The 22864-nt window shown below is 34.6% G+C and overlaps 1 protein-coding gene across 2 annotated transcripts; it reads left to right on the forward strand.

Moving 5' to 3' along the window:
* Positions 1–211: 211 nt before the first annotated feature.
* On the forward strand, positions 212–20610 carry LOC106071982 (lipoxygenase homology domain-containing protein 1-like). Of its 2 annotated transcripts, XM_056024365.1 has the most exons (15): positions 212–513; positions 2512–2629; positions 3180–3278; positions 4888–4943; positions 5326–5496; positions 7127–7282; positions 9057–9228; positions 9821–10034; positions 10370–10418; positions 11344–11482; positions 12889–12918; positions 14981–15147; positions 16668–16754; positions 17659–17898; positions 19732–20610. In XM_056024365.1, exons 1-15 carry the CDS (start codon positions 388–390, stop codon positions 19855–19857), a joined length of 1950 nt encoding a protein of 649 aa, XP_055880340.1. In that variant the 5' UTR covers positions 212–387; the 3' UTR covers positions 19858–20610. The 2 variants fall into 2 exon arrangements, with proteins under 2 accessions (XP_055880340.1, XP_055880341.1); XM_056024366.1 differs by lacking the exon at positions 12889–12918 and having other exon boundaries at positions 213–513.
* Positions 20611–22864: the final 2254 nt, after the last annotated feature.

A 22864-nucleotide genomic window follows, 5' to 3' on the forward strand; every position in this document is an offset into this window, starting at 1 on the left:
CATAGATCTATATAATTATGACATATTAAAAAAAACTGACTCAAATTTCTTACGAAACCAATAGAGGATTAAAAAAAAACTAAACCACAGACATATAAGTCTATGACCTAAACATAACCCGATGAGCCGAGTAGATTTTCTTTTAACATATATAGGTCTGTCTGTTTTTTCTTTACACTTCTCTTCGAGTGAAAAGCAAAAAAAGTTTTATTCACCGTGGGAAACCGTTCTAAACAACATGGCGTCTAGAGTACAGATTAGAACTAGACTCTAGACGTATGATCTAGACTTAGAAAATAGATCTAGATTTTTTTTCAACTTAACAATTATGAAAATCTTTTAACTAATACAATTAGATTCATTGCATTTTTTTGTATCATTCTTTGCATGGAACAGTCTAGCATTTGGGCCGTGCGCCCTAAAAGAATTATACATTCTGGAACTAATTTTAATGATGAAATGTTATTGTCTGCAGATGTTAAGCATACGTGGGCCGGACCCATCAATTCCAAGGTAATATTAGTCATTAGATCTATATAGACATAGAGATCTAGATCTAACAGTAGTAACAGTGCAATGGTTTTTTATGCAGTTTTTCTTTGATTCTGGTGATGCTTAGACTTTGACATAATTAATATATTTTTAAAAATAATTACATTAAGTAACAATAGGCCTATAACATAGTATAACTAGACTCTAGGTCAAGAGTAGAGTGAGTAGAGTCTAAATGAAACAAACTAATGTAAAGTAAAGTCTGCATTGAAAGAATTTATGCACCAGGCTTAAATTTACTGTTCAGTTTTTGCTCCGTAATGCCATAATAATAGATCTAGTTAGAACAAGACTATAGATTATCTAGGGAAAAATTAATGTTACTTAAAACTCATAATTCATCTGACATGAAAAATAAAATGTTGCGAAACATAGATCTATTTAACTTTAAAATTTGGGTCAACATGGGATATTTAGCCACACTTTGTCATCTGTGCATCTACAATAAAGAAATGCCCTTGTACCTTAGTGAACTTATAACTCCATATGTCCCTCAATGGTCTCAATGCTTCTATATATAGTAGTGCCACATTTGCATCAGTTGAATAGTTGGGGCCCACTAAAAAATTTCAGGTTCGCCTTTTCAACTGAGACCTGTTTTGCACTTGTTAACAGACAGCTTCATTTTGATGAACTTTACGTTACGTGATTTTTCGAAAATGTCATGTGCATTTACAATAAAGAAATGCCCTTGTACCTTAGTGAACTTATAACTCCATATACCCCTCAATGGACTCAATGCTTCTATATATAGATAGTAGTGTCACATTTCTCCCTCAAAAATTATGGTTTGAGGGTTTTTTCAGTACACAGATCTACGTTTTGGAAGTCCCTTTGATCTCAGATGGCTGCCTAGTCGTGCCGTTTAAGCTGGACTGTCATTCAGACTTATCGATGGTCCTGGCTTCAAACTCTGCCTGGTCCCATCCTCCATCGTCCTGCAGGAGGTTTCGACTAAAAAGTAAATTATCTTCAACTCTGAAGGAACATCCAAAACATGAAAAACATTTTTACTAACAAACATTTTTTACAGACAGACAACAAGCTTCACTGCATTCAAGAAGAACATTAAGACCTTTCTGTTCCAATCTTTTTCAGATTAGTTTGTCATTTTAGCTGTCGTGATTATGTTTGTAATGTTATCACAGCGCCTTTAATTACTTCTTAGTGAACAGTATTATAAATAACTAATTATTATTTTATTTATAATTAATTTATTTATAGATAAAATCAACTTGAGATCAAATAAAATAAATGTAGTAGGCTTGGTAATATAAAATGGTACTTTGAACAAAATCTAAATCACTACAAAAAACATGTCTTTTCACTATGGCATTCTGGAGTTGTCTCTCCTACCCAAGACAGCTAACGACAAAGCCACTTATCTTGCATCAGTCACACTGCGTAGCCACCAACAAATGTTTGTAAAATGTTTTGTAAAATGTTTTACATAATTCGGATGTTCCTTCAGAGTTGAAGATAGTTTTCTTCCTAGTCCAAACCTCCCGCAGGACGACGGGGGATGGGAGCGGGCAGGGTTTGAACCCTCGACCGTCGATAAATCCGAACGACAGTCTAGCAAGCAAACCGCACGACCAGGCAGCCACCCTGGCTCGCAAACTCTTCTCACTGTCACCATAGAAACACCCACCGGCACTTAATATAATTAGCTCTTTTTTTTTTTGACACATTGAAACCTTTCTGCCTAAAATGTCTGTTAGTTTAAAAACATGCTTCCTAAAATGTCAGTTAGTTTGAAAACATGCTTCCTCAAATGTCAGTTAGGTTAGAAGACCAAAACTGTTTTATAAACATAATTATAATATATGGTATTAAAGATGTAGTAAAAAATCTTTTATTTTTAACTGTAACTGACAGCATCATCTCACTTTAAGGTTAATTAAACATACTGGCGCAGACTTGTTTTAACACAACTTGTTTACAATTATTGTTTTCAAGCTTTACAGTGAGTCATTAAACAATTTATCAAAAGTCACAGAAGCCAATCTGGCAAGACTGGAGAGAGTCAGAAGTGCACCACAGACAGTTTATTATAAAACTCCAGACCAAATTTTCAGTAAGCCTATCTACCATTCATGTTTTTTTAATTTAAAATTTCAATATTTTATTTATTATTCCTGTATAAGCTAAGATAATATCAAAATGTATATGTTTTTTTACTTATTACGTAAATCAATTTTAGATAAAGGCCTATTTCTTATTCCATTTGCTAGGACAAATTTGTTCAAATGCTAATTCTTTCCTTGTGCTATTAAAACATGGAATGGGTTGACTGAATCAGCTAGGAAAATCAACAACTTGGCAGAGGCTTAGGCTGTAATCATCTTTTCTTTTGAAGTAACATCTGTTGTAAATGTTTTACATGTTTCGGATGTTCCTTCAGAGTTGAAGATAATTACTTCCTAGTCCAAACCTCCCGCAGGACGACGGGGGATGGGAGCGGGCAGGGTTTGAACCCGGGACCATCGATAAATCTGAACGACAGTCCAGCGTGCAAACTGCACGACCAGGCAGCCATCTGTAACTTCTAAGATAAGATAATGCTTATACAGTGTTAAGTTGCAGCGTTTTATTCATATTTTAAGAGTCTTTTTATTTCTCATCAGTGCAGTCATCATGGGCAGATTACAGTCATATGTTTGCACCAAAAAGTGCCATAGGTAGATCAAATGATGGAGACAGTTCTTCAGTTAGCTCAGTGTCTGGTGAGTTCAAGTGTGTATTCATTTAAGTATTTTATTTAGAAACTAAATTCCCGAGATAGCAAAAAAATTATTTTACATATAAATATTTTATTCTGGTCAGAGTTAAGGTTCATCATGCTATTACCATAATCACGCCACGACCCCTTATTGTCCTTGTTAAAAAATGTAAGTAATTTTATTTAGACTACTCAGAAAATGTCTTTTTCCAAGGTTTTATTGAACAAGAATGACAAATCAGTTCATAACAACTTAGTACACACACACACACTGACCTAGACACACTAAGCCAGCTTAGCACACACCAAAACAGTATACAACATGCAAAATGAAAATTAAATACACAACATTCACCCCCCATTTAGATTCTTTCCACCCTATTTTTGAGCTGCAGCTCGTTCCATATGCTAGGACAAATTTGTACAAATGCTCCTTCTTCCCTAGTGCTATTAGAGCATGGAATGGGTTGCCTGAGCCAGAAAGGAAAACCAGTGACTTGGCAGAATTTCAGTCATTGGTTAATATGCATGACTGAATACATGACGCATAGGATGTGATCATCTTCTTTTTTGAAGTAACGTCTGTATTATATAAGATAGCTGAATTTTATTCAAATTTAATGGGATTTTCACTTCAGGTGAAAGCATTGCGCTGACAAAAGTGTCCCCAACAGCTTAATCTTGATTTTAGAGCACAGAAACTGCTCTGAAATGATAGTCTTTATGCTAGCACAATTAACCTTTGGTTTTACTTGTCAATATTCTACACTATTTCTTGCTTACAAGTAGATAGTGACTAGGGGGTGTAAATCTCATTTGATTGTTTGAGTTTTTTTAGTGTAGATATCGCAGTTTCATATGTCTGCTATTAGTTTGTAGAAAATTTCACAACAAATCCAATTTCTCACCTTCAGGATTTGCTAGCATTAAGGCATGAGGTTAGTGTTTCCAGATCTTCTGAGCATGTGGATCTTTTGGGTCTACTACTAAATGTTCCAGTTTGAGAATTTTATCTATCCTTGAAGCACAATTAATATCCGTAAGATTCTTGTTGAATAACATGTGATAACTTTTTATTGAGTGAACAGAAAATGAGTCACTTTCCAAGATTTTATTAAACAAGAATGACAAAAGACTTCATAACAACACAGACTGTAAGCCAGCTTGGCCTACCAGTATAAAACAGTTATAACATACAGCATGAAACATAAATACATAATAATACAATACATAAATGTCAGTCAAATATTTACACACTACTGTTAGTAGGCCTACTGTAAGATAAATTTCAATTTCCTCAATCCAATAAATAAGGCTATTTTAATCAGACATAGGGCCAAGAGGAAGTCAAACAAAGGAATCAAGTCTATAATCCCAAAAAAGGCTGTATTTATCTTTTTAGATGTCGTGTGGTCAGTGAGTCCGGCCAACTTCATTGGCTACCTGACATTTGTTTTGGAAAGTAGAAATGGTTGATCATTGTGCTGGCCATACAGCATTTTTATCACTTTTATAAGGGAAAAAAGGGTGATGTTTAACCTCACTTGCAATTGTCCCATTGATCTCTAAGACTCAAGGGAAATTATATTTTATACCAACTTGTATTTCAACAGGTGCATCAAATTTCTGCTACTTGTGCTCCACTTTAGAAGAACACAGGTCACACATGGTAGGAGAAGTTTTGTAATTAATTGATGGCTAGAAGTAGGACAGTAAATACTAGGTGGACAGTGACATGTTGGACCAATACTAGAACTACCTTTTCTAAAGCCTTCTAGTCACTTGATCATATTTCTTAAGACTTATTCATATTTTTTGCACCATTTTTAATCATAATAAAGAATCTATTTATTTTTATCACAAATTTGTAATGTGGTAAACATAATAAGACTAACTCGATGAATGACTGTAAACAATAAAGATGAGATTAATTTGAATGCATTTTTATAAAAATTTATATTTAACATTATTTAAAATTAATATCATTTTTAGCATTATTATTTACATCATTAAATTTCTAGTGGAGTTTTTTTTTTCTTTTATTGCAATAGAAAGTTCCCAAGAAGCTGAAAGTGAACCAACAGCCAAGAATAAAATACATTGCTCCACCTCCTAAAGTTAGAACAAAAATGATTGAAGAAGAGCCAGTAGAAAAACTGGACAATGTTTATAGGATTGTAGTATGGACAGGCGATCAACCAGGGAGTACAACTGATGCCAATGTAAGTTTAACTGTAGCCAATGTAAGGCTGACTGTAGTCAATGTAAGTCCTAATGTAGCCAATGTAAGTCTCACTGTAGCCAATCTAAGCCTGAATGAGGCCAGTGTAAGCCTGAATGTAGCTAATGTAAGCCTGACTAGCTAATGTAAGCCTGACTGTAGCTAATTTAAACCTGACTGCAGCAGATGTAAGCATGACTGTAGCTAATGTGAGCCTGACTGTAGTGTGAAACACCTAACAGTGAATCAGTAAACAATTAAACAATAAACAATGAAACACTAAACAGTGAATCACAAAATACTGAAACACTAAACAGTGAAACACTAAACAATGAAACACTAAATACTGAAACACTAAACAGTGAAACACTAAACAATGAAACACTAAATACTGAAACACTAAACAGTGAAACACTAAACAGTGAAACACTAAACAATTAAACAATAAACAATGAAACACTAAATACTGAAACACTAAACAATGAAACACTAAATACTGAAACACTAAACAATGAAACACTAAACAATGAAACACTAAATACTGAAACACTAAACAATGAAACACTAAATACTGAAACACTAAACAATTAAACAATAAACAATGAAACACTAAATACTGAAACACTAAACAGTGAAACACCAAACATGCACATAGTGACACATTGTAAGAGACGGTTTAAAGAGCTCTCACAAAAGCTGCAGGCCATACATTTGAGACCCAAACAAAAGCCCTTATTGCCTACAGGCACAGAGGACTAAAAGAAAACTTAAATAGACCCCCGGGTGGACAAGGCCTGTTTCTGCATAATATGCTGAAAAATATACAAGGTTGCTTCTTAGTTTACCTATTCATGTGAAACACTGCACTCATCTGTAATCTTTAGAATCAAAGACAATGCCATTATTATTATTATAAGTAAACATTAAAAAAACATCCTACATGACAGACCACATTAGACAGTGGCACTTGGAACTAGTGTTTGCTGGATCTATTTGATTAACATTTTCAATTTTAGTGTGAAACTAGATATTTTAATGTTTTAAGTCTGTGGTATTATTATAGCATTTTAGCACTAATGAATTTTTACCTTTACCTAATCCCTTAGTCTGTTGAACTGTTGGGGCACCATGCGAGATTCATTGACCATCTTTCTCCACTCCTCCCAGTCTTTGGCCTTAGTTAGATGTAAGGATGTAAATAGTTTGGAACTTTTCTCAGAAACAGGAAATTACATTATTGGCTGATTGTACTGATTGTACTAATGACTAATTGTACTAATGACTTAGCAGAGTTAAGTCACTGATTAACATGCATGACTAGATTGACACCTGGATATGGCTAGGATGTCATTGTGGCAACATCTGTGATTTATAAAAAATAAGAGCATTAAAATTATTATAACATGTTAACGTGGCTGTTTGATCATCTCCAGCCTCACTAAAAAGCAGGTCGCTAAGTATTCAGTCATTCATTTAGCATCTGCATAAACTCAGTACAATTTGCTAATCTATGTTTCTGAGAAAAGTCCTAAATTATTTACATCTTTAAAAGCAGAAACTCTCTAGGAAGTAAGTTAAATTTTATTAATCAATTCTAAGAACATTGTATCAATAGTTTTTGATTGTTCCAGGTCTTTGTGACAATCAAGGGAGACAAAAATATTCTTTACAAGAAGCGTCTATGCAGAGGCAGTGTGAATAACAAATTCTGTTTTTGTCAAGGTTCTAAAGAAATATTTTACTTGAAGTCACCAACACTGGGGAACTTAGAATTCCTAACGATTGAGGTAGGTATTAGTCTAAGTTTTGGGGGCATGGTGACTAAGTAGTAAAGCTTTTGGCTCCCAAACTGGGATGGTCTCTGGTCTGAATCTTGGTGAAGACTGGGGTTTTTAATTTCAGAATTTTTAGAGGGCTCCCGAATTTACCAACTCTGATAGGTACCTAACATTAATACTCCGACTCTGATGGGTACCTAACATTAATACACCAACTCTGATAGGTACCTAACATTAATACCCCAACTCTGATAGGTACCTAACATTAATACACCGACTCTGATAGGTACCTAACATTAATACACCGACTCTGATGGGTACCTAACATTAATACACCAACTCTGATAGGTACCTAACATTAATACCCCAACTCTGATAGGTACCTAACATTAATACACCAACTCTGATAGGTACCTAACATTAATACCCCAACTCTGATAGGTACCTAACATTAATACACCGACTCTGATAGGTACCTAACATTAATACCCCAACTCTGATAGGTACCTAACATTAATACACCAACTCTGATAGGTACCTAACATTAATACACCAACTCTGATAGGTACCTAACATTAATACACCAACTCTGATAGGTACCTAACATTAATACACCAACTCTGATAGGTACCTAACATTAATACACCAACTCTGATAGGTACCTAACATTAATACACCAACTCTGATAGGTACCTAACATTAATACACCAACTCTGATAGGTACCTAACATTAATACACCAACTCTGATAGGTACCTAACATTAATACCCCGACTCTGATGGGTACCTAACATTAATACACCAACTCTGATAGGTACCTAACATTATTACACCAACTCTGATAGGTACCTAACATTAATACACCAACTCTGATAGGTACCTAACATTAATACACCAACTCTGATAGGTACCTAACATTAGTTTAGGAAAGTAATGGTTGTTGTAATGGCTACATGATGCCCTCGTTGATCAGTGTCCATAGAAGCAGATGACCTTAACATAATCTGTAAAGTCTGAAAGAGGTACTTAAATTAGTCATAAGTTAGGTCTTAGTCATAAGTTGATCTTGAAAAGAATTCATGGGTCATGCTTTCTGTGGATTCCTAAAGGTTAGGTGGACACTGGTCATAGTATACGTTGATTAATTAAGGTAGTCTGGTCATGGTATAAGTTGATTAATTAAGGTAGTCTGGTCATGGAATAAGTTGATTAATTAATCTAGTCTGGTCATGGTATAAGTTGATTAATTAAGGTAGTCTGGTCATGGAATAAGTTGATTAATTAATCTAGTCTGGTCATGGAATAAGTTGATTAATTAATCTAGTCTGGTCATGGAATAAGTTGATTAATTAAGGTAGTCTGGTCATGGTATAAGTTGATTAATTAAGGTAGTCTGGTCATGGAATAAGTTGATTAATTAAGGTAGTCTGGTCATGGAATAAGTTGATTAATTTAGGTAGTCTGGTCATGGTATAAGTTTATTAATTGATGTAGTCTGGTCATGGTATAAATTGATTAATTAAGGTAGTCTGGTCATGGTATAAGTTGATTAATTAAGGTAGTCTTTGAAGTTGTATTTTTGCTTATTCTATTGAGTAAAAATAATGGTTATCTATGGTCAGTATTAGAGGTAGTGTTCTTTTCTTTGTGAAGAACATGCAAATAATATTCACTTATATTATAATATTATAATACTCACTTCTTTGTTTAAAAATGTACAATGTGTCTTATTTTCAAAACAAAATCATTGAAATGTGTCTTAACATTGAACTTGTGTCTCACAGCATGATGGGGAAGAAGAGAGACACAGCTGGTACTGTGAAAAGATTGAAGTCACATGTATGAAGACACACAACAAATGGATCTTCATTTGTCAGAATTGGTTGTCGCGACATAAAGGAGATTTCCTAACCAGCCGAGACCTTGTAGCTGGTCATTTAAAGAATCAAATTGAAGGTACGAAACGTGATGTTTTAACTACAACTACAAGTAAAAATCCCTCTTCATTTAAAAAAAAATTAATTTTAGCTTTTATATAGCGCTACGTTCATGCTTATAGCATGCTCAGAACGCTATGGTCCAATCTCATTTTTGGACCAGCGGGGGAGGGGTATCTGGGAGAAGGTTTTCCATGCTGCCTTCATTAAACACAACTCTGCTCAAGTCGGGTGTTGAACCTCAAGCCCCCTTCATAAGTAGCCAAACCAAGCCAAGTTCAAGCGACTTAGCCTCATGGCCACGCATCCCATTCTATCAGCATCTTTCCATTTATCATACAGAATTTAATAAATCTTTTAAAACGTTTTGCTTATAAAATATTTCGGATGTGCCTTCAGAGCTAAAAACAAAGTACATTTTAGCTCAAACCTCTGGCAGAATAAGGGGGGATGGCAGTGGGCAAGATAAGAACCCGGGACCATTGAGATGACCTAACGATAGTCTTGGGCAAATACTGCATGACCAGGCAACCATCAATCTTATGCTTTGTTAACAATTTTTTAAGCATTAACATTGTAAAATCACAACTATATTGTTTTTTTTTCAATAGAATATGAAGTTGTGGTAAATACTGGAAAGAAGAAATTTGCGGGTACAGACGCTCGAGTATTTGTCACATTTATTGGGACGGAAGGGAGATCACCCAAGATTGAACTTACAGCAGCCAGAGCAGGAGTCAAAAAAGATGTTACACTTTTTGAAAGGAATTCAGAAGATAGGTTCAAAGTGAAGTTTAGAAATGTTGGTGAAATCAAGAAATTAAGGTACCCTACTCGTTCTTTGGTCTACAAAGATTTCTTATCTAATTTGAACTAGAAAATCCAGTTTTTACTAGTCAAGAGTTTCTCTCTTTTTTTGTTTTGTGGACCATTATTTTAAGCTTCCATTAACAACTAGCTCAAAGATTAAAAAAGGTCTCCCATAATTTATTGTCCACTTATTTTGTCACACTTGTGCAGATATGTAAAAAGAATTTAGTTTTTAAAATGTGAATTACTAAAAAAAATTATATTAAAAAAAATTAATTTGAAATACAAGAAATGAGAAGATAAAAATATTCTTAATTATACTCAATAAATGAACTATCGTTTTTGTTTAGAATTGAACATGACAACTCAGGAATGGCTCCAGGATGGTTTCTGAATAGGGTAATTACTTTTTAGTTAAAAGTTTTAGTTTACAATTTTCTAGCTATTTCTTCCAGGGTATAGTACTATGTTTAGCTCTGATTAAGATCTATTTATTATCTTATCTTATCTTATATAATACAGACGTTACTTCAAAAAAGAAGATGATTACGTCCTACACGTCATGCATTTAGTCATGCATGTTAACCAATGACTTAAATTCTGCCAAGTCACTGGTTTTCCTGGCTAGCTCAGGCAACCCATTCCATGCTCTAATAGCACTAGGGAAGAAGGAGTATTTGTACAAATTTGTCCTAGCATATGGGACGAGGAATGTGCCTTTATCTTTGTGTCTTTCAGAGTATTTTAGGATTTTACATGTGATGCTGGTAAGTGATACTGGTCTGTAGTTTCCTGGGTCAGATTTTTCTCCTTTTTTAAATAGGGGGGTGACATTAGCTTCTTTCCAGTCCTTTGGTACTCTGCCCTGGTTAAGTGAAGCCTGAAAGAGTATTTTGAACACTGGGGCTAGCTCATTGCTTAGTTCTTTGAGTAATCTAGCTGGAATACCATCAGGTCCAGACGCTTTGTTTGGTTTTGTGTTGGCTAATAGTTTTTTAATTCCATTTTCTTGTACTACTATATCTTCTATGTTGTCTACATGGTTCAAATTCAGTAATATGTCTTTGTCTCCTGGGGCTGAGGGCTATTATTTAAAGAACCCTCTGTCAGAATGATTATTTGCTGATTATCTTCTATGGCTACTCCATAGATCTAACTAGCTATTAGTTTAAATTTCTTGAGAAATGATGACAGTCCAAAGTGCATGTCACATGACCAAGCATCCATCTTTATTTGATGGCTACAATGTTCTTATATCTTACCTCCCTTGACTCTGCATTAACCAGCATTATTTAGTTCTAGAACTTTGTCCTACAATTCCTAGGTGCTGGTCCAGAATATCAGAGACCCCAAAGAGATCTACTATTTTATTTTGGATGGTTGGATTTCCAAAGATGTCGGAGAAGGTCTGCTGTACAGAGAAATAAATGCTAAAAGAGATTTGGCCCCAGAGGTGAAGAAAGGTGAGTTGAGATATTGATTGAATTGACAGACATTAAATAACTTCTCATAAATACCAAGAAACAGTCAAATGTATTGGCAAGGGCAAGCAACCATTGTTGTTTATTCAAACAGAAATGATTTACGTAAATGATTTATGTATTCTCATTACTCTAGTTTCTGGTGTGTTCTATGTTTCAAGACCTTAATGTAACACTAATCTTTGGCATTGGAGTGAAAAAGTTGTTTTAATTTTGTTAAAAATGTGAGATTTCTAGACAGATTTTTGATGTTTGAATTTAAGATTTGGCATCTCTATCTTTTCATCTTATTACAATAACTTATTTGCTTTGACTTAGATCCTCCCAAGCCATTTGGGCCATTGGGGGACAGGATAAGCTGTCTCCAAGTCCTCCATGAGAGTGTGGTGCCAAGTTTGCACTTTCCTCGTATTGGCCTCTTTGTTTTTGCAACTCTTGGTATCATGATAATCACACCTTCATAGTAAATGAAACTATCTACTTTATCTTTATTTGATTAACTAATTTTAGGTTTTACATTGTTTTTACTGTTTATATTTTTATGCATGCAGAAGAGGAGTTGTTGAGATCCTTTCATTTTCCCTTCTTGATCAAAGCTTAGAACTTCTCTTATATATGAATGAGATAGTTAGCTACATTGTCTAAAGTAAAGTAAAGTTCCACTTTCAGACCTTGTGGTCTGTAGGGCAGATGATGTAAAGGTCATCTGATTCTGTGGCCTATGGTTAATGAGGGTGTTATGTGGCCAGCACAACGACCAACCACCTTTACTTTTCCCCAACAAATGTCAGGTACCCATTAGAGCTGGGTGGACTCAAAGGCGCCCAAGGGTCCAGAAATAAAAATCCCAGTCTTCTACAGGATTCAAACCCAGGAGCCCCAGTTCAGAAGCCAAGCACTTTACCGCTCAGCCACCGCGCCTCCTTGCTACATTGTCTGCTCAGTCCAAATCTCTTATATTTGTGTTCAAGTCAAAGTGTATTTCTTTAAAAAAAACAGTTTTATCTTCCAAAACTCAAAAAACATTTTATGTAACTTGTACAATGAAACAAGGATGTCGTCTTTCATTACTTGTGTTTCTTCTAGTGCCAGATTGGATCACAATGTCATGTTTTGAGAACATTGGAGAAAAAGAGGGGGGGGGAGGAGGGGAGGTATCTGAGAGAAGGTTTCCATGCTGCCTTTCATCACAGCTCAGCTCAAGTCGAGATTGAAACTAGAGTGGTTTTATACTACTCAGCCACACATTCAAAGTCAAATAAAAATACATTTCAGTTGTGAAATGTTTCATAAAGTCTTGACAACAAAAACTCACAAGTCACACGATTTTAATAAGTTCAAATTATTATTATTATTACATATTTTTTATTTTTCAATTTTTTTTTCAGCTGCCAAAAAGCCAATAATAATTCAAAAAGGTTAAACATTAACTTATCTTTAGGTTTTTTAGTGTATTTTCATTGTGCCCATTGTTGGTGTTATTATTTTCTGCTAGAGTAGTCTGGCTTATATATAGGTCTTGTTCATATCAGATCAATGTAAGGAGAAAATCTCTAAGATGGTAAAGAAATATTTAATCTGTTTTTTTAAAAATGTTAATATTTAAATATTTGTTTGAAAAGAGAAGTCACAGTATCTAGAAATATGTTCTAAAATTTGTTTTAATTAGGAACAAAACAAATTTAACAAGTTGTGGGTGTGTGAAGGGCAAACTTGACGTAACTCTTGATTTAAATTGTTAAAAGACGAGACAGTTACACATCCTGTTTCACTAGATTTATGCTTTATCATTGTTAGGTTTCATTATTGCTCTTTTTTTTTTAGTAAATCATGTAGAGTGTTGTAAATAAATGTTGCATGTAGAACTTTGTATTATATATATTGTGCATAGTAAAATGTTGTATATTATAGGATGTTATTAAGTAGTATCAAAGAACTCTTATTTAGTGAATATTTCTTTTAGATCCTGACACTTTGTATCAGAGTTTCTGGAACAACAATGTTGACTCTTTCACAACTTTACTTTATCAGTTGCAGTCCTCGGCTATTCTCAAGAAGTCAGCCATGTTCCCTTGGTGTAGTTACAGCATATATGTCAGTGACATCCTGGCTCGGAAAACCAGTTTCAGGGATCTAACATCTTCTTAGTTAAAGGACCTTGTGATATACAGGAAATATAATGTAAAGGTCATGTTTTTGTGACCCACAGTTAATGAGAATGTCATGTGACCAACTGACCAACGACCAACTGTCTTTACTTTTCCCTGAGTAATGTCAGATACCCTTTAGAGCTGGATGGATTCAAAGACGCCCATAAGATCCTGAAATAAAAAATCCCAGCCATCACCAGGATTTGAGTTGGACCCCTCGGTTTAGAAGCTAAGCGCTTTATCACTTAGCCACCATGCCTCCTGACACTTAATAAACTCTGTGGTTTTTTTAAACATAGCATTTAAAATGTGAAATTGGATACCAGTGCTGGGTGCCACTCTAATAAGATGAAGCAGAGAGAAAGGCAATCACTAGCACAGTATTGAGCAATCAAGAGCAGGACAAGGCAGAAAGTCCATCACTAGCACAGTATTGAGCAATCAAGAGCAGGACAAGGCAGAAAGTCCATGGCTGTCCACTGCAACTAAACTAGATATAGGACAAACTTGTGACCACCAATGAGAACATGCAAATTTGGAATAGTCACATGATCACTCATGTGGGCTTGTAGGAGATGAAATCTGGTCATTGTTTGAAAGAAGGAATGGGAGCTTAGATAAAAGGATAAGTTCAATGAAACATTATGGGTAACATGAAAACCTTGATTTTCTTTCCCATTATTCCACCTTCTCTATCAAACCTTTTCTCCAATGTGTTGAGGCTTTTAAGTTTATAGTTTTTATTATATAATTGGTTGTAGAAAAATGTATACTTTCTAGTCATTTTCACATTTTTGATAGTTTAGTTTCCACAAGCTAGAGTTGTATTTCATTTTACTTGTGTCTGCACTTTTTGAGATGATCTCCCTTGAAACCTGGCAGACGCTTTCAATTTATAGGTCAAATGATTTAAACAAAAGTCCAATTTGGTAAATGATTTTGTTGCATTGAGTAATGAAGCTTTTTCTTTTGTACGTCACTTTTCAAAAAAAAAAAAAAATCAAAATTATAAATAATTTAATTATAAACCAGGATTTTTTTTCAAATTTCTGATTAAATACAATATAATAAACATTTTATATTTTGTGCATAACTATTGAAGTCTAAATTAGTTTTGACTAATCTAAAAGTTATCACTATAACAAAACACTTAGTATCATTTTTTTTTTTAAAGTTGACTTTAATTTCAAGGGGACATCCTCACATTCTTTAGTTTCTTTTCATCAGCACATTATATTTAGTAAAGGACAACGCTAGCCTACCAATCCATTAGTCTGTGAACTTGTTTGTTTAAGTGTGTCTAATTTGTTCTACTCTTCCCCTCTGCAAGGCAAGGAAATACTTTATGAAGTTCAAGTCCGCACTGGCAATGTGAAGTTTGCCGGCACTGATGCTAACGTTTACATAATCATTGAAGGAACAAAAGGCAGGACTAAGAAACTGATTTTGGATGATGCTAAAAATAACTTTGAGAAGGGAATGACGGATAAATTCAAGGTAAGCTTCCATGTGATCAACTATTTGTGGCTAACACAGATCAGCTACCAGTACTTAGTAAATGTTCAGCCAAGAATTTTGTTTTAGTGGCTGAGCGGTAAAGTGCTTGGCTTCCGAACTGGGGACCGGGGTTCGAATCCTGGGATTTTTAATTTCGGGATCTTCGGGCGCCTCTGAGTCCACCCAGCTCTAATGGGTACCTGACATTAGTTAGGGAAAAATAAAGGCGGTTGGTCGTTGTGCTGGCCACATGACACCCTAGTTAACCGTAGGCCACAGAAACAGATGACCTTTACATCGTCTGCCCTATAAACCACAAGGTCTGAAAGGGGAAACTTTACTTTTTTTTTTATAATCAAAACTGGCTGCCTGATCTTATGCTATCCATTCTAAATTGTCATCATAATGTTGTAACTGTATTGGCGGAGGGATAGAGTTATTTTTGTGTGTGTGACCATCTGACACACGTAACACAAACAATTTCACATGCTTTATGGCAGTCAACTGTGTCAAAGGACAGTACTAGTATGACCATTTCATGTAAAAATCACCTGTGATTGGTCATGTGATCGAAAGCCTTCAGATAGAGACAGAGTTGGTAAGGATTTTCAGTTCAGGACAGCAAGGCAGTAAGGACAGTGTGGTATAATGTGAGTTTTTGAATATGTAGCCATTTGAGTCCAGGAGTAGACAGAGGACTAGTAGTGTTTAGTACGGTAGTTTGATTAAGTACAAGAAAGCATTGTAGTTAGTGTAGCCAATTGTGTAGTAGAAGCTGTTGATGTATTTAGTGATTAAACTACCACACTATTTTAGGAACTCGTGCTGTCAAGTTCTTGAGTTAGATGTGTTGTGTTGAGCAGTGTTTACAGAAGGCCTGGTTAGGAGAGAGAATCTTAACAATAATGATCCAGAGTTCAAACCTTGCTTGCTCTCAGCTGCTGCAATCCTGCAGTAGATTATGGCCAGGCTGTAGCAATCTTCATTTCTGAAGAAATGTGAGAAGATTGCTAGAAATGTCATCTAGAAGTTTTAACAGGATAGTCAACAAACTAAATTGAATATTTAAATTACTATGTTAAGCTTTTAAAAATTCAGGGTATGAAAACTAAAGAAGAAACATATACTGCTGTTGTAGTAATCTTCAATTCTGAAGAGACATCCAAAACATAAAACAAACGAACCATTTAAAAACATTCATCATTTCACTGAGAAAAAGTACCGTGCGCAATACAAAACAAAAGAAAGCCAGAGATTATTTCATCAAAGTTGGACATTGAATTGGTTTCTTTTAAATCCATAAAAATTTAATGCCCATTGTAACATCTGCTCATATATGAATTAGACATTAGAATAATACTCGTAACTTACTATTTCTAGGTCAAAGCCTTTGACCCAGGAAGTATAAAGAGGACATTGAATTGGTTTCCTTTAAATCCATAAAAATTTAATGCCCATTGTAACATCTGCTCATATATGAATTTGGCATAAGAATAATATTCATGACTTACTATTTCTAGGTCAAAGCCTTTGACACAGGAAGTATAAAGAGTATTTACATAGGTCATGACAACTCTGGTCCTGGTGCTGGCTGGTTCTGTGAGGATGTAAGTGAACAAATATTTCGTTTGATAGCAAAGTTTGACTTGAAAGTTATTTGACCAGATCTGTTGTTATACACTCTTTAAGTTTGTATGCCTTTACGCTTGATCTTAACTTTTTAAAACAAAGAATGAACTTAACTATCATCTTCCGGTTTACAGGGAATGAGATTCCACTTATCAACATATATATCTATTCTTATAAAATACAGATATTACTTCAAAAAAAAAAGGATGATGAGATTACGTCCTACGCATATTCCTAGGTCAATCTATTCATTCATGTCAAATTTCAGAAAACTACAGACTTCAAAATTTCTTAAATTTTGCCAAGTCATTTTTTTCCTGGCTGGCTCAGGCAACCCATTCCATGCTCTAATAGCACTAGGAAGCAGGAGTTTATAGCTGCACTCTTCAAGTTTATATTTAAAATAGTGTTTGCAATTCTTTTGGCTTTAATACATTTTTATTCAGAATGGTTTAAAAATTATAAAATCAAAGTCTTTAGTTCCCCTTTTCAAATTTTGTAATCTATGAAGCAGATGATGTAAATGGTTGATGAGGGTGTCATGTGTCCAGCACAACAACCAACCGCCTTTACTTTTTCCCAACTAATGTCAGGTACCCATTAGAGCTGTGTGGACTCAGAGCACACTTAAGTTCCCAGAGTGAAAAATACCAGTCTTCACCAGGATTTGAACCTGATACCTTCTCTCCAACTTGGAAGCCTAGTGCTTTACAACTCAGCCACCACACCTCCTGAAGTCTATAGTTTTCTGAATTTTTTTTCTCTAGTTTTCTGATATAATTTTTTTGTTTCACATTACGTCTGTGACTTTTGTGGGTTAGGTTTTGTATTTCATATTGGGGAGGTACTTCTGCAGCTTATTCAAAGTTGTATTTTTTCTAGGTGACTGTTAGAAAATTTTTAACAGAAGAGGAACAAAATGATTTCTTGAGAAAACTGAAACTAAAGACAAGACCAAAAGACAAACACAAGAAAACACTGTCTCAAAAACTTAGAGCCAGATCTTCATCTAGACAACGAGACGATCAGAGTGACACCGACTCTCTCAGTGAAAGTGATGAGGATTCTGTCAGTGTTGGCTCCTACAAAGATGTTTTCAATGTAGATGGGAAGCCAGTTAAAGTAAGTCTATGTTGTATTTGCTTGTTGTTGTTTTAATATCAACTGTCCAATTATATTGTGTGACTTTTTTTTATATAGTAAAAAAAGTTACAAGTTCTTTAAAATGCTTCCAGTAGCATTTGTCTCAAATAGCCTCTGAAAAGCAGTCCAACTCCTGGCCTTGTGGCTCTTATATTGGGTCTGGCTGAAATCTGTAATCACTGACAAGAGAAGAGGCAAGCCGCTGGTAGTTAAACCAATAAGCTCTGGACAGGACAGCTGGCTACCACCTAGGAGAAAGAAAACTCTGAATCCATACATCTGCTGCCTAGTAGCTAAACATGGAAAAGAATTTTGGAGCAAAACTTGAGGGAAAATAAGGAGTGATTCACCCTTTTAAGCAGCTTGCAACACACACAGTGCTAGACCCTAGCAGGACCTGTAACTCTGCTGATCTCAAACTGTATCAAGTTCCTGATGTTCCTGGACCCATCAGACGCATTGGAAAGGGGAGGGAGGGCTACTGCTGTGTGGGCTTTCATCTCTTCCATGGTTGTTCCATGACTGAAGATGGTCAACCAAGGGTCAAGAGGTGACTTGAAAAAAGTTGGATGACTGCCTGGTCATGCACTGTCAACATGATGGTCCTAAGATTGAACCTTGCCCACTGCCATCCCCTACCTAACAATCTTCAGGACATAACAATCTTCAGGATGTAACAATCTTCAGGATGTAACAATCTTCAGGATGTAACAATCTTCAGGACATAACAATCTTCAGGACATAACAATCTTCAGGATGTAACAATCTTCAGGACATAACAATCTTCAGGATGTTACAATCTTCAGGACATAACAATCTTCAGGATGTAACAAGCTTCAGGACATAACAATCTTCAGGATGTAACAATCTCCATTCTGATGGAATTTGTAAAACCAATGTTTCAAAACAAGCAAAAATATTTTAAAATTTCATTTTTTTTTAAAGAACAAAGCTTATCTAAAGGGGAAGAACTCTGTCCTTAAAACTATATCTACCAATAATATACAAGTTATTTCCCTTATTCAGTATCAAGCAAAATAATTAATACCAATAATTAAATGACAAATTGAGTGTTTTTGTTTATTAATACATGTTTTGTTAGGTACAATAAATAATTGTTTACAGTATCAACTTGATGCATGAGGGAGAAATAGCATTAACAATTTATTTAAGGGGACTCAACCCAAAAAAATTAGCCATATATGTGAATACTGAAGTATCAGCTTTTCTTGTTGCTATAATACAAAATAATGAATTACCAGTAATTGCCTGATTGGTAACTTTTTAAAAATTAATTCATATATTGTCTATGTCAGTGAATAATTGTGGGAAGTTTCAGCTTGACCTGTCAATGGGTGTGGGAGAAATAATGTGTATACACTTTTTATCTGTGTTAAAACATATTATTGAACAACAGTTTACGCTACTGGTGGTTTTCAGCCAACCTGATCTGGAGTACTGTTTTATATGAGCGTTTTGATCACAAAGGTCATGACCTGTTATCAAAGGAATAGTACCCGGTACCTGTAGTAATGTCCCACTCTGTTTCATTGTGTAAAGTCTTTTTTTTTTTCTGTATCTCTAAAAATATTTTGTTTCGAACAACTTGAAAGTGAGAGATCTGCTGCATAAAGATTTATTATCTCCCTTCCTGTCCACATAATCCTTTCTTTTATCCTGATACACTGGTTCAGATTAATAGTTTATTTATGTAGAGAGAGAGAGAGAGAGAATTCATGGAGAAAACTTTTTTTCTGATTGTTTCCTTGATATTTTAATCACTATTTTTCTGCTCTCATGTTTTTTTTTCAGACTCCTTTGTATGAAGAGTACTATTTTGTATGTAAAAACTGGATTGCTTTGGATGAAAAAGATGGCTTGCTAGAGAGAGAACTTCATCCTAAATCAAAATCCATTCATTTTCAAGACCTTAAGTAAATGACTTTTTAAAAAAAGTTTCAATTTGTAATACAATATTAGAAATCTAGGGGGATGTTGTAGAACAGTAGTTCCCAAACTGTGCTTCGCAGAACCCAAGTGTTCCACAAGGCTTGAATCGGTGTTCCAAAAACTTCTGGAATAATTAACTAGTAAGCCACCACATGAATTAATCTCTCTAAAAAAAAATTAGCACAGTGTTCAGTTAAAGAATCAGAATGTGCAAAGTGTTCCGTTCCGAAAAAGTTTGGGAAACATTGTAGTAGAACACAGTTATGGTCTAGTCTAAACAGTTTAAAAAATAATTTTCTCCAACATTTGTTATGTAGTTTTTTAACATTGTTCTATAGATCTACAATGCTAGCCCTAGTTTATAAAACTTCATTGCAATGTAATACACTCACACCTTTACTGATAAAATATATTTTCATTGTTTTACTGCCCTTGTTAAACCCTGCACTGACCTAAATTAAGTTTTTTATGATCTCAAGTTGTTGTTATGTGCCTTGCACTTGTTTCTATCTGCAACATTGTTTTGTTTCTATAACAGTATTTATGTTTTTTATATGTTTCTTTCTCTACATTGCCATGTAAAAACTGTTGATGTATGCACATAATATTGAATTTCTTCTTTCATTAGAGTAGCTAGAATAGCATATACAGGAAGGATATTTATATTATCTTTAAGAATATATTCTTCATTTTATGTGCATGTCCATTTTGACTGCAAATTAAAAAACAATAATTAACTTCTTTGTCCCTTCACCTCCATTGTTTGGTAGACTTTTGTTACAGTTTTTTTTTCTCTGGAAACTAAACTAAAACTAAACTAAAACTAAACTAAAACTAAAACTAAACTAAACTAAAACTAAACGAAAACTAAACTAAACTAGACTAAAACTAAACTAAACTTAAACTAAACTAAACTAAAACTAAACTAAACCTAAACTAAACTAAAACTAAACTAAACTAAAACTAAACTAAACTAAACTAAACCTAAACTAAACCAAACTTAACTAAACTAAAACTAAACTAAAACTAAACTAAACTAAAACTAAACTAAAACGTAAACTAAACTAAACTAAAACTAAACTAAACTAAAACTTAAACTAAACTAAAACTAAAACTAAACTAAAACTAAACTAAAACTGAACTAAGCTAAAACTAAACTAAAACTAAAACTAAACTAAAACTAAACTAAAACTAAACTAAACTAAAACTAAAACTAAACTAAACTAAACTAAAACTAAACTAAAACTAAACTAAAACTAAACTAAACTAAAACTAAACTTAAACTAAACTAAACTAAAACTAAACTAGATTCTCACCATTGTCCAGCTGTCTCAGTGTTGTTACAGGTCGTTGACTTGTGGCTATATTATTTTCATGACAGTAAAACTACATTTAACTAATGAAGTTAATGAAAACAAGCAGAATCTAAAAAAATACTATTTTAAAAAAAAAGTTTATTCAAGTGGAAGAAGTTCGCATTTACAGCTTTACATCTTAATACTGTAGGTTTATTTCCCTTTTTTAAATATATAGCAAAATTAATCAATTAACTAACAGGTTAATTTTGGATTGATTCATGTTTTGCTAGGAAGAATGAACGATTGTGCAAAGTTTCAATTTGAACCAAGACTGGGGAAAAAAGAACTAAGGGAGTTAAAAACATGGGGAAAAAAGAAATAAGGAAGTTAAAAACATGGGGAAAAAAGAAATAAGGGAGTTAAAAACATGGGGAAAAAAGAAATAAGGGAGTTAAAAACATGGGGAAAAAAGAAATAAGGGAGTTAAAAACATGGGGAAAAAAGAAATAAGGGAGTTAAAAACATGGGGAAAAAAGAAATAAGGGAGTTAAAAACATGGGGAAAAAAGAAATAAGGAAGTTAAAAACATGGGGAAAAAAGAACTAAGGGAGTTAAAAACATGGGGAGAAAAGAAATAAGGAAGTTAAAAACATGGGGAAAAAAGAAATAAGGGAGTTAAAAACATTGGGAGAAAAGAAATAAGGGAGTTAAAAACCTGTAGGCCTATCAGACAAACATAAAAGCTTTGTGAAAATAAAAAGCTAGTTGTTTGTTTGTAGGCCTATATGTGACTGTAAGCTCGATTTATCTGATAAACTTCAGACACTCTTTCAAATAGAATTATATTGACACATGTTTTGTGGTGTGAATTCCTGGAAAAGAAGTTAGCTATGAGTAGTGAAGATTTTGTTTTTCTCTGACTCTATTTTCATATTGGATATTCAATTAGCACAGGGGTTCTCATCCTGTGGGTCGCGACCCCCCAAAGGGGGTCGATTGACGATTTGCCAGGGGTCGCCTAAGACCATCGAAAATATGGATTTTAAGTGTCTATTCTTCTATAGCTGTATGTGTGGGTGGGGGGTGGGGTCGATGCAGATTGGGGGATTGTAAAAAGGGGTCGCCGAGCATAAAAGGTTGAGAACCGCTGTTAATAATTATTAGCACAATTTGCTCACCTCTACTTCCGGGGAGTAGACTCTGGTCTAGTCCCGGGGTCGGCAACCTGCGGCTCGCGAGCCACATGCGGCTCCTTGGCTGTGAAGCTGCGGCTCTTTAGTTCCATACGCAAATATTAATTATTTTAACGAAACATTTTAAAAAATAGTTCTGAAATGTTTAACTAGTATTAGGCACCGATTCTATTTCTCAGCCACTTGTACTCGCTTTTCACCACACCCCTTCCCCGTGACACGAGTCGTCACTGTCGTCAGTCCGTTGCAAGCTCTTGACTGACTTAGTCGTTGGATGTTTTTATGTAGGTTTTAATTCTCTTTCGACGCAAGACAAATTGGCATTTTCACCACACGCTTTGGCTGAGACTTATAGTGTGGTGTTTTAAGTAAATGAGTTAGAAGCGATTATCTTCTCAAAGTTAGAAGCAATCTACGAGCTACGCTAATCTGGTAGACTTTGCGGTACCACTGGAAATTGCACAATAAGGCAACCCATTTACAGATGGTATGTCAAGACTGCTT

This window comes from Biomphalaria glabrata, chromosome 3, assembly GCF_947242115.1.
Source record: "Biomphalaria glabrata chromosome 3, xgBioGlab47.1, whole genome shotgun sequence".
NCBI classification, from domain to species: domain Eukaryota; kingdom Metazoa; phylum Mollusca; class Gastropoda; family Planorbidae; genus Biomphalaria; species Biomphalaria glabrata.

What these genes read in the sequence shown, in the direction of transcription:
- LOC106071982 (XM_056024365.1), top strand. Translation starts at nt 388, where the DNA reads ATGGAACAGTCTAGCATTTGGGCCGTGCGCCCTAAAAGAATTATACAT. An exon ending in GGAGTACAACTGATGCCAAT is followed by an intron (nt 5,497 to 7,126) that starts GTAAGTTTAACT and finishes TGATTGTTCCAG; the next exon opens with GTCTTTGTGACAATCAAGGG. An exon ending in GCCAATAATAATTCAAAAAG is followed by an intron (nt 12,919 to 14,980) that starts GTTAAACATTAA and finishes CCCCTCTGCAAG; the next exon opens with GCAAGGAAATACTTTATGAA.